We start from the raw sequence: 12,101 nt of genomic DNA on the forward strand, positions 1-12,101 counted from the left end.
AACAATAGCCCATGTTGAACACATAAAAGAGAAGGGTAGGCTAGAACCCTTCTTCCTGACATACTAGGTTTCTATGTGCAGATATATTTTAATAGTGAAGAGGGAACATTCAAACATGCAATCGTCCACCTACATTTTGAGGTGGTACAGTCCTAGGTGGGGCCATATTATGTTAATAGGCTGAACTTCTCACTCAGAAGTTGCTATTCTAAAGGCATCTTTATTATTTAAGTGACTCTCTGTTCCTATGTCTTCTAAAAAAATTAAATTTTGGTGTTAGTGTTTCATGTGAATCAGGATAACTTCTTATGAAATGTTTTATATTGGAATATTTATGTTCCAGAACACTGTACAACATACGTATATGCATCTTGTTTCAGGAACTGTATATTAATTACCCCTTTCGAAACAATACCTGTGGATCTACATATGTGGTAGAGTGGACTGTCACACTTCAGACTGCAGATGGGGAATCAAATGTGTTAATTGCTCATTTGCACAGAAAATCAGCACAGCAGGGCATGGGCTGTACTAAAACCCAGGGTGTTGTTTTGTTGTATTATTATTATAATTATTATATTAATTTATATCCCGCCTTTTTCCCCAAGACGAGGACTCAAGGTGGCTTTACAGTATTAAAAACTTACACAGTTAAAACCTATAAATAGAAATATACAACAGTTAAAAATATAATTAGATCATCAATAATATTAAAATTATATAAAATATCACAATTTTAAAAGACGACAAGAAATATAATCCATAGTATCCATCCATCATATTCTCACAGGTCCAGACTAGCTATCCCCAAAGGCCTGCCGGAATAAGAGTTTTTGCCTGCCTGCAGAAACATGCCAAGGAGGGTGCCACTCTCACCTCCCTGGGAAGGGAGTTCCAGAGCCTTGGGGCAGCCACCGAGAAGGCCCTCTCCCACGTTCCCACCAGACAAGCCTGTGATGGCAGCAGGACCACGAGGAGGGCCTCCCCTGAAGGTCTCAGGGCACGAGTAGGCTCATAGGAGAGAATATGGTCTTTCAGATAACCTGGACCCGAGCTGTACAGGGCTTTATAGGACATGACCAGCACGGGAAACAGACTGGGAGCCAATGAGGCTGTTTTAGCAGGGGAGTTGTATGCTCCCTATAGCCAGCCCCAGTCAACAATCTGGCAGCAGGTCTTTGAACCAGCTGAAGTTTCCTAGCACTCTTCAGAGGCAGCCTCACATAGAGCACATTACAGTAATCCAAACGGGATGCAACTAAGGCATTTGTTACTGTGGCCAAGTCAGACACCTGAGAGCACTGAAAAATTCTATATCCCATCTACAGTCTGGTACTGTTTCATTCTACTACCTTGGGGTCACCTCATTCTGCTGCAAAATAGTCTATGCCTATTTTGAAACAAAAAGTAGTTTCAATCCATGTGGCAGCCTTCATGGCTGTAGTAATAAAATTAGAGCTGTACAGGAAGCTTGCATGAATGTCCAAGATACGTGCAGTATGAGGCCTCTGAGTTTTTCTCTGTCTCAGTCTGGCCACTTTGCTATGCCTCGTGTGCCATATAACACATGTGCTGCTGTGTTTGTGCTACTTGTGTGTCCTTGGTTCGTGATCCTTGGTTTCTGGAACATAGGTAGAATACATTAATTCCTTATGATGCCCCTGTGACTCTGCAGGTGTAATGCTCAGAGCTTATAAACCCAGGAATCCAAGCTCCCCACCCCCTCACAGCTGACACGGAGAAAACTGCAAGAGACCTCAGAGAGGGGGAAAGGGTGTGTGCTGGTGGGCGGAGAGGGGTGAGGACTGGGGAAACTGACTTACGAAGTACCCCCAGGTCTCCCCAGACTCATTCCCTCCCCCTCCTCAGTGCCCCAGCTAGACGGACAAAAAAGCCCATCTAACCAAAATGCAGAGCGGGAGTAGTGTGGAGATGGAGGTCACTTCCATTGCTCCTCCTCCTCTGCATTGGACAGCCGTCAGCCTCCGAGTTTGGAGTCTTACGGGCATCCCCATAGGATTGTGCCCTTAGTGGCATTCAGTACCATCAACCATGTTATCTTGGACAAACTGGGGTGGCAGTTGGAAGCACTGTGTTGCAATGATTCCATTCCCACCTGGACAGCCAATTCCAGAAGGTGGTTCTGGGGGACTACAGCTGGACTCTTTGGCATTTATGCTATGGGGTTCCATGTTGTCCCCTATGTTATTTAACATTTGCATGGCATCTGGAAGGTTGGGCTGAGGTGTCCTCAATATGTGGTTGACATCCAACTCCCATCAAATTGGGGTGAAGCCCTGTAAGTGCTAAATCAGTGTCTGGCCAGGTAATGGATTGGGTGAGGACCAGTGAACTGAAGCTCAGTCTGTACAAGATGGCAGTATAGTGTGTAGGTGGTTTGCCTGCCCAAAGGAGTGGAGTTCATCCTGTGCTAGATGGGACTGCCTTACCCCTGCAGGAACAGGTTCATAGCTTGGAAGTTCTCCTTGATCCATCTTTGTCATTGGAAGTGCAAGTTGCTTCTGTGGCACAGCTGTTTACCAGCTAAGGCCAGTACTCCAGTTGTGACCCCGCCTGGCTTCAGTCCAGTCGTGCTCTGGCAACTGCCAGGTTAGACTACTATACGGTAATACACTATGTGAGGCTGCTGTTTGGAAACTGCAGTTAGTGCAGAATGCAACTGCTAGATCATTAACTGAGACTAGGTGCTATGATCCTATTATGTCTGATCTGGCTCCCAGTCTGTTTCTGGGCCCAATCCAAAGTGCTGGTTTTGACCTTTAAAGCGCTTTGTGGCTTAGATCAGGCTTGAAACCCGAAGGAATGCTGGTTGCCATATACTATGATCATCAGTGGAGGATGCCCTGAGGTGAGGGGCAGGTGGCTAGCAGAGGGAGAGCCTTCTCAGTGGTAGTGCCCCAGTTGTCGAGCACTCAGCCCAAAGAGATTTGCTTGGAGACAACCGTATTGTCCCTCTGGTACCAGGCAAATCCTTTTTTATTCTCCCGAGCATCTTCGGGTGCAATCCGATGGTGATGGCCGTAAGCCTCAGAACTGTGGGGCTTACAGCCCTCCAAAGTAGAGCAGGAGGTGTGGCGGAGGTGAGCTTCGCCTCCGTGTGCCTCCTGCTCTGTATTTTCACTAGACGGGGTTTTTTGCCTGTCTAGCTGAGGCATTGGGGACGGAAGGAGACTGGGGAGACCTGGGGATACAGAGTAAGCTGTCCCCTCCCTGCCCACTGGCACACCCGCTTTCCCTCCTCTCCGAGGTTGCTGTTGCGACCACAGAGAGGCAATTGGCGTGGTTGTCTCCGTGCTGGCTGTGAGGAGGAAGGGGAGGGGAGCTCAGACTCCTGGGTCTGAGGTTGCAGTGCTGTCTCCTGGTGACTATATTATGCTGCTTTTATAATTCATTTTGGGGGTATTTTTATTATTAATACTTATATATTGCTTAATATAATATCTGAAGCTGGACAGCCATCTGTCAGGGATGCTTTGACTTAGATTCCTGCATTGAGCAGGGGGTTGGACTCGATGGTCTTATAGGTCCCTTCCAACCCTACTATTCCAACCTTATTGAGAAGAGAAGACTGGGGGGAGATATGATTAGCACTCTTCAAGTACTTGAAAGGTTGTTACAGAGAGGAAGGCCAGGATCTCTTCTCGATCATCCCAGAGTGCAGGACACGGATTAATGGGCTCAAGTTACAGGAAGCCAGGTTCTGGATGAACATCAGGAAAAACTTCCTGATTGTTAGAGCAATACAACAATGGAACCAATTACCTAGGGAGGTAGTACGCTCTCCTACACTGGAGGCTTTCAAGATGAAGCTGGACAGCCATCTGTCAAGGATGCTGTGACTAGGATTCCTGCATTAAGCAGGGGGTTGGACTCGATGGTCTTGTAGGCCCCTTCCAACCCTATGATTCTATGATTCGATTCTATGATTCTATGATCTCTGAGTGGTTTACAAATGATAATATATAAATCACAGCTTAAAATACAGTGTTAAAACAATTGTTGTTGTTTATATGGTCAGTCGCTTCCAACTCTTCATGACTTCCAACCCCCTGCTCAATGCAGGAATCCAAGTCAAAGCATCCCTGACAGATGGCTGTCCAGCCTCATCTTGAACGCCTCCAGTGTGGGAGAGCTCACCACACTGAGATGATCTCGATGGGGCTACCAAGCTCATCCTTCTGTATTTTTGTGCAGAGATACGTATTTTTAATGTATACTGCAACTCCACCTCCCTTTCTGCTTCTCCTGTATTCCAGTCATGGGAGTCATCCCCCCAAGTTTCAGTTACACCTATCAAGTCATAATTTCTCTCCCGTATTAAGAGTTCATGTTTGTTCTGTTTGTTTCCCATACTCTGGGCATTAGTGTATAGACATGGAAGACCATGTGCTTTATAGTCTGGCTTTCTTCCTACGTGTTTCTGAAGACTATTATTGGGCGCTATTAGAGGTGTTCTCTCTGTTGTGGTGCATGAGCCTTCATCCACTGTTACCCCCAACTTTACGTCTCCCTTCCCCGTAGGATTCAGTTTAAAGCCCTCCTGATGAAGTTCTTCATGCAGTGGCCAAACACATTCTTCCCAGCCTTTGTGAAGTGCACCCCATCCCTTGCCAACAGTCCATCTTCCAGGAAGTATAGCCCATGGTCCCAGAATCCAAATCTGGTATTTACATGAAGGCAAATGGCTTACTTTATGACAGGTCCTTGGGGAATGATGCATAGGAAACAGCCATGGCAGCAGCATTTCTGGCCAACGTGTCCTGAGATTCAGCCTGGAGTGAGAGCCACAGTGTCAAGTGTTGCAGTGAGGAGGAATATCTGGCTGTGCAACTGGGGTGACAGTGCCAAGACAAAGTCCAACCTGGTGAGCATCCCATTCAAGGCAAGCACCTGTTCAGGGATTTCTTGGGCAAGATCCTGGTGGAGACAAGGAGAAGAGGAAGGCCATGTCAAACCCACTGAAGGAGACAAAGCACTTCCCCAGTAAGTCTAAGCCTTTTCAACCCTTCAGGCCCTCCTTTCCCTCCAGCTATATGCCCAGAGAGAACAAACCCAGATGGCAACAGTGCCCCATATCCAACCCGGGAACTCAGGGAGGACAACCCCACCTGGGGAAAAAGCCCGGACCAGCATGACACACTGACTCCCCTTGTGGGAGGGCCACTGTGTGACTTCTCAGATGCTTGGAGATGGCTCTTCACTGACAAGTGGATGCTGGAGACGGTGAGAGAGATCTACTCTCTGGTGTTCCAGAGGACACCCAGAGATCATTTCTTCAGGACTCCCCATCTAAGGGATCCTGCCAAGCATTTGAGGACTCTAGCAGCAATACAACACTTACTCCAGATATAGGACATTGAGAAGGTGCCAGAAAAAGAGAGCTGCCAGGGCATTTTGTCCATGTTCTTCACAGTCCCAGAGAAGAACGGGGAGGCCAGACCCTTCATGGACTTGAAGAGAGTGAATCACTGTCTGAGAAAACGAGTTCTGGATGGAAACACTCAAATCCATAAAAGAGAACTTCGGGAAAGGAGACTTCCTTTCATCAGTGGAGCTAACAGAGGCCTATCTACACATCCCCATCCATCCCTCCAATTGCAAGCTCCTGCACTTCAGATATGGAAGAAAACAGTTCCAGTTCAAGACCCTGCCCTTTGGATTGGCCACTGCGCCCTGGGTCTTCATGAAGATCCTACTGGCCCCGGTGGCCCACTTAAGATCAAAGGGAATCCAGGTGCACCCTTACCTGGATGACATCCTGATTGAAGAAACGAAGCATCCAAGACCCCAACGAGATGCTGACAGTCTTGCTCTCTTTGGGCTTCATCACCAGTGAGTGAAAAATCTCTCTCTCACCTTCACAGTCCCTACTTCACCTGGGAGTCACCCTGGACACTGCCAAGGACATAATGACACTATCAGCAGATAGACAAACCTTGGTGAGTCAGTTGCTGAGGCTGATCCATTCCAGAAAGAGAATTTACCTCCAGGAATTAGCAAAACTGATGGGAATGATGGTCTCGTGCCAAGACTCCATCCGGTGGGCAAGGTGCCATGCAAGGCCTTTGTAATTCTATCTGTTGGCCTTCCAGACAGAGATAGTGAACAACCTTAACCCATCGGTGTTGCTCCTGGTGGCGGTAATTTGCTCCCTGACCTGGTGGACCCCACCCAGCGAACCTCTCAAGGGGCATTCCCATTCAGACACTGACATGCACCCCACTAACCACAGATGGATGTGTGACAGGATAGGGTGCCATCTGCAGGGACCAACACACACAAGACCTTTGGTCCAAGAAGGTGACCCAACTCAGTATCAGCCTTCTGGAACTGAGGGTGATCCGGCTAGCCCCAATTCACTTTCCCCACATCTGGAGGCCCAGGATGTCTTGGTCAGGATGGACAGTATCGTGGCCAAGCGTACATGAACAAGCAAGGTGGGACTTGTTCCTGGGCCCTGTAGAAGGAGGCCATGAACTTTTCAAGTGGGCTCAAAGGCACGTCTGCTCCATCAGGGTGGAACACCTCCAAGGTGTTTTAAACATCTGGGCTGACTGGCTCATGAGGACCTCCCTGGATCCAGGGGAGTGATCACTCCACCAAGAGTCCTTCAGGACACGTATGAACCAATTGGGCCTACCCTGCCTTGACTTCCTCGCCTCATCTCAGAATACCAAGCTTCCCAAGTTCACCACCTGCTACCTAACAAAAGGCAGAAAATTCACGGACTCCCTAACCTGCAAGTGGCTCAGAAGTCTTATGTATGCCTTCCCACCACTGCCTCTCGTCCTGAAAGTAATCTAGAGGGTGAAGACCAGTGTGCGGCGTTTATCCTAATAGCTCCCAACTGGCCAAGAAGACTTTGGTACGCCAACCTAGAAAACCTGTCAACAGCCAGCCCAGTAGTCCTCCTGGTCCAAATTAGGGGCAGTTTCCTCAGAAAAGGAGCTTTGCGTTTTTCATAAAGACAAAGTAATTCTTTGTCCACACTCCACCTTCATTCCCAAGATTAACACAGAATTCCATAGAACTCTCAGAAGAGGGAATGGCACATCCTGGATGCTAGGCGGGTGGTCAAGTTCTATCTTGACAGAACGAGACCCCGCAAGCAGCACAGTACCCTATTTGTCTCATTTAGACCATCCTCCGTGGGCAAGAAGGTTTCCGTAGCCTTCCTTGCTCACTGGTTCCACGAGTGTATTGCACTGGCATATACCACCAGCAACTTGCTGATGCCAGAGGGGATATTAGCCCACTCAGTAAGGAGAATGGTCTCATCAATGGCCTTCGGGGGGGGGGGGCTCCCCTTGAGGAGATCTGCAGAGTGGCCACGTGGTTGTCAGTGCACACATTCACCCTCCACTATAAGATCAATCTGTTCGCCTCTGCAGAGGGCACCTTTGGCAAGCATGTCCTCCAAAGGGTCCTGCATTTCTGACAGGAGGCCAGCTGGAGGTTCTGTTGGCCCACCTGGGGATGCACTGCTTTTCAACATCCCCAAGCTAGTTGGCCTCCTACACTTGAGGGGAGAAACAAATTCTTTACTCACCAGTGAATTTCTGTTCTCGAGTAAAGGGGGCCAGCTAGGCCTGCCCTGGGCCGGCCTCCTTCTAGGTGACTTTACAGGCTAGGCAGCCCTTATCGAGATTGCTTCTGCAGCCTAGACATCATCCAATGTGTTCAACAAGGAGTTGCCAAAGACCAGTTGCTTCCGATGGGACACAGTGGCATTGGAAGTGTCAACTGGTGAGCCTGGGGGAAGCCCCACCTCCTCTGGGAAAAACAAGGAGGAGACTGCCTTCCCAGCCCCAGAGGTGGAGCCTTCCCCAAGCTAGCTGGCCTCCTTCTCTCGAGGAGAACAGAAACTCACCAGTGGGTAAAGAATTTCCATTTTTAGTTTTTAAATATATTATCTCTTTCTGTAACAAAATGGTGATTATTTCCAAGTATATTTGTTTAGCATCTGGGCAGCAGAAGCAAGCACCTTTATTCATGTAGTCATGATGGTGCTATGATCTATGAAAGTTTAAAATGGGAAACGCCACATGCTCAGGCTGTTCCTTTTTTATCAGGATTGACAAACTGCCTTCTATTTGTTTTTTGCTTTACCATACCAAGAGTGTAGACGCAGTTGTAAAGCATGGGGGAAGAAGAGAAATGTAAGTTGTGTGCTCCATAACTGAAGCGATACACATGGTCATCTAAAGAGGGCCCCCATAAATCCATTCAGTCCAGGAACTAAAATTATCTGGTTGCACCACTGGAGAGACAGATTCGTGCTACCCTATGTGATATGCTCTCTCAAGAATTACCAATCCCAGGATTCCTTGAACAAAGGCAGGAACAGAGTACCATAATAATCAGGAAATTTATCCCCAGGACAGTGGTAGTCGGTGCTACTGGTAGAATTTACAGGTCCAAAATATATTTGAGCAAATGTCTAGTTTTCTTTTTTTCTCATGCATACACATATCTCCTACTGCCTTATCTGGCTATAAATATAAATCAGTCACCCAGAAACATAAGGAGGTTAAACAATGGGAACAAAAAACAGCAAAAGTTTTTCATGGCTTTGCTGCAGAAGGCCAGAAAAATAAAGCTATACAGTGAATTGGTCTATTTATAAATTGTTTGCAGCTGTGTTGTCCATTTGAATTTAAAAAATCAAAATATCAATAGGATAATAATACCTTTATTAGGGAAAAACAACATAACAAAACAAAAAAAGGCTTTTAAAGACCATTCTTCAGGCTGGCTGTTATGTGAAACCAAAAGAGCAGAAAGGGGTGGCTGTTGGGGGCATGGTAAAAAAACACCAATGTGGGCCATGTTGTAATTTCAGAAATGTAGAAACTGTAATTTATGAATTAAAATAGAAACTTTTATTTCATGATTCATGAGAGGATATATAGGGGATGTGATCATGTTATCTATATTGGAGGGCCCTGTGTTATATACGTTTGTACTCCCTGCTCCTGTTGGTGGAAGAGGACAGATAGCATTTTTCTGACCCAGTGTGGATGGAGACAAGTTATTTCCAAAATCATACTTTTTTATGGGGTGAATCCTGGGGCAGGAAGCAAAAAAGACCCAGACAGGATTCTGAGTGTATCATGTTTCTCACTTACACATTGGGTGCAATATTTAGCAGAGAGTTGAATTCCTGGAAGTAACATGGAAAGATATAAATATAAGGAGACATTTTTCTTCCTTCTCTTCCATACACTTCCTTGTGTATTGTTGCAAAACAACTCAGTGTTTACCTACTAGCTTGCTTTGGGTAGTATGGATCAATGGGTCTTCAGAGAAAGATGGGAAATTTAGGAGAGAACCACGGGTTTGGGCCTTGAGTTTGTTACAAGCAGAAATTCCATTCATCAAAAGAAATTTCATTCACCCTTTATCATTTGAAAAGCCAAATTGTAAAGGTTATTGGGCCTTTATTAGAGTGTTTTTGCTTTACCTCTTGATGTCCCCTGACTTAGTAGATCCTGTGATTCTTGTTTTCATCATCCCAAGATGCTTTGTAGACAAGCTTCTAATTATACTTAAATTCACAAAATATCTAGCATCTACTGCCTTCTCTTGGCTTATTCATTAGAGCTGTGCACAAATGGCCTCTCAAAATTCTCCAGCTTATTTGTGGGAAGAGAAATTGGGGGGACAATTTCACTGAATATCTCCTAGGGGAGGAGAAATTCTCCAACAGTTTTTCACAGATAGGACTCACTACTATCAGGGGTTGTAGCACAGGTACTTTCTTTTTTTCCTGTTTCTGGTTTATTGCACTGCTTCTGTAGGTGGCAACAGCATCAACTGTGTTGAGGTTTCTACTTTTCTGAGGCAGAATTTTGAATTTCTTTTGTGAGGTGGCTGAGGGTGCTGTGGGTGTCTTCTCTCTCGATTATACAACTTTCCATTGCTCTGCAGCCTCCCAGGCCACCTGCACTTTCTGAACTGAAAAAGCCCCATGGGAGGAATTGCCCCATGATGTCTTCCTCATGATGGCTTTAACTGAAGTGTGGGAAGCCAAGGAGGCTACACGCTGCCACAGAGATTACTGTACAATGACAGACAGAACACTCATTCACACTCCTCAGCCACGTCAGGTAAGCCCAAGAACCCCAACCCATGAGAATTTCTCCAAAATTTCTCCTCCTTTGATTTTCTTTTTGAAAGCAATTTTTTTTTTTGTCAGATTGAATGAGCATGGTCGAAAAAAATGTGGGAGAAATTTTCGGCACAGCACTGTTATTCATACTTGTTATTGTTGCCCACCAAAATCTCTTAGGATATAATTGCACTGCCCGGAAAAAATATATGCTGCTTCACTGCCTGTATCTTAGCTTGTGACTTCAAACATTCTAAAAAAGAAAAATCCGTTTGACTTCTGCTTACTATGCAAAGGGCCTGTCTTATATGTAAACACGTCCTGCTTAGCTCCATAATTCGATAAAGATGCTGGTGATTTTCCTGACCTCTTATTGGGGCAGGAGGGAAAGATAATGTTGCACTCCATTTGAATGGGGCACTCTGTTGGCAGAGTTCTTATAACAGGCTTCAGTCCTCTCCTCAACACCATGAAGTTGTTCTTTGAAAGAGGTTTAAAAGAAAGGGGGTGTGGTGGCATGGTGTCAGAGGGCTGGCTGAGGGGGTTCAAATTCAAATTAGCTCAGGAATAAGCCATGCCACTTCCCCCCAAAATCAGAAAATGGCTTAGCTCACTTCCAAGCCAATCTGAGGCAAGCTATGGATTGCTCCCCCATCTTTAAATACAACACAGGTCATTCTCACCTGCTTGCTTATGGCAACTAAGAAGAGGAGATGAACATTACAGAAGGTTTTTTCTCCTCATTTAAGCCACAAGACAGGACCTATATGAGCTGATGGGTTATTAATTTGTATTGGACTTGAAACTTCAACAAACGTATTGCAAGGTGAAGGAAATGTTTTGAAAGAAGTGTCCCTGAGTGTATCTATAAATAGAAATGAGCAGTGGAATGTTTCTCATATTTCCAGAACCTTGGTTTATATTTTTGCTAGTAGACTGTACCTTTAAAAGTTCTCAGCTTCTCTTCCTCCCCGCTTCTTTCTGTAGCTACCACAGATGTTGGGAGCATGCTTTGCCCTCCATTCAAGACCCTAATTTCCATAATCAACAGTATGGTTTTTGGTGAAGGTGAGGCCCAGCAGCTGATTGAAATCCTGACTGAGAAAGCAGGAGGTGCTCAGGACCCATGGCTTATGGTATGAACATATTTTGATACTTAAAACTCTGCTGTGAATATAGATCCAGCCAATATAGATCATCTTTTCCTCTCTGTATAAATACTTCACAGGTGAGTGCAGCTGTGTGATGGCAGTGCAAGAGGGGAATAAAAATGGCTTTACTATCATGGAACAAGTTGCCCTACCATAAGACAAGTTGATAGGCCAGTCATTTGGGGTTCTGTTGTGGAAAGCAGAGTGGTGCCTAGTAGTCACCAAGAAGGTCAGCTGTAGATCTCAAGCCTGCATAAACAACAAGTTTCTGGATGTGCCCACATCTGGAGTGGCAGCAATTAGATAAAAAGTACTGTAGTGATGCTTCTGTGGAACAACATGGCAGCATAGTCCAGTATCCCAGCTTGCCAGGCACAATCTCAGAGTCCTCTGGCATGTGCAGAGAAGTGAGGGGAGGGACAGCTTCTCTTCTAATTACTTGACAGGCTTTGAAGAACGTGTGACCCCATGTGAATTTCTCACTGTTTCTTATGTTTCCCAGGGCCTTGTGTGAACTTACTGTCTCTTGCTGCACATCAGGCACTGGGAAAAATGTAAAAGCAGTGAAAGAGAGACTTGTGCTTCTTTCAACTTTCTCCGAAGCCCAGTGCAAAGTGAGAAACAAGACTGTGGATGCCTTGTATGCCCAGGGAAATTTTAAAAAGCCCTTCCTGACGTTACTGCTAATTTAAAATATCATGTTAGGGCAAATCTATATTGTGAAAAGAGTTTAACCGCTACTCTTCCCTCCAAAAACAACTAACAGATTTAGGGAGCAATCCTATAGCCTCTGTTCACTGTCTAGAGGGCCATAGGAT

At 45.8% G+C, this 12,101-nt stretch overlaps 1 protein-coding gene across 5 annotated transcripts in view; it reads left to right on the forward strand.

Annotated features, from left to right (window-relative positions):
- Window positions 1-12,101, forward strand: part of RRBP1 (ribosome binding protein 1) — a 214,478-nt gene that overhangs the window by 30,770 nt on the left and 171,607 nt on the right. For all 5 annotated transcript variants that reach the window (XM_084854812.1, XM_084854811.1, XM_084854813.1 and 2 more), the window contains exon 3: window positions 11,120-11,268. In XM_084854812.1, the coding sequence (XP_084710938.1) occupies window positions 11,120-11,268 (149 nt within the window). The remainder of the gene's footprint in view (window positions 1-11,119; window positions 11,269-12,101) is intronic.

Source organism: Heloderma suspectum, chromosome 4, assembly GCF_057233095.1.
Source record: "Heloderma suspectum isolate Gila_16-S chromosome 4, 16-S_ref, whole genome shotgun sequence".
Taxonomy (NCBI): domain Eukaryota; kingdom Metazoa; phylum Chordata; class Lepidosauria; order Squamata; family Helodermatidae; genus Heloderma; species Heloderma suspectum.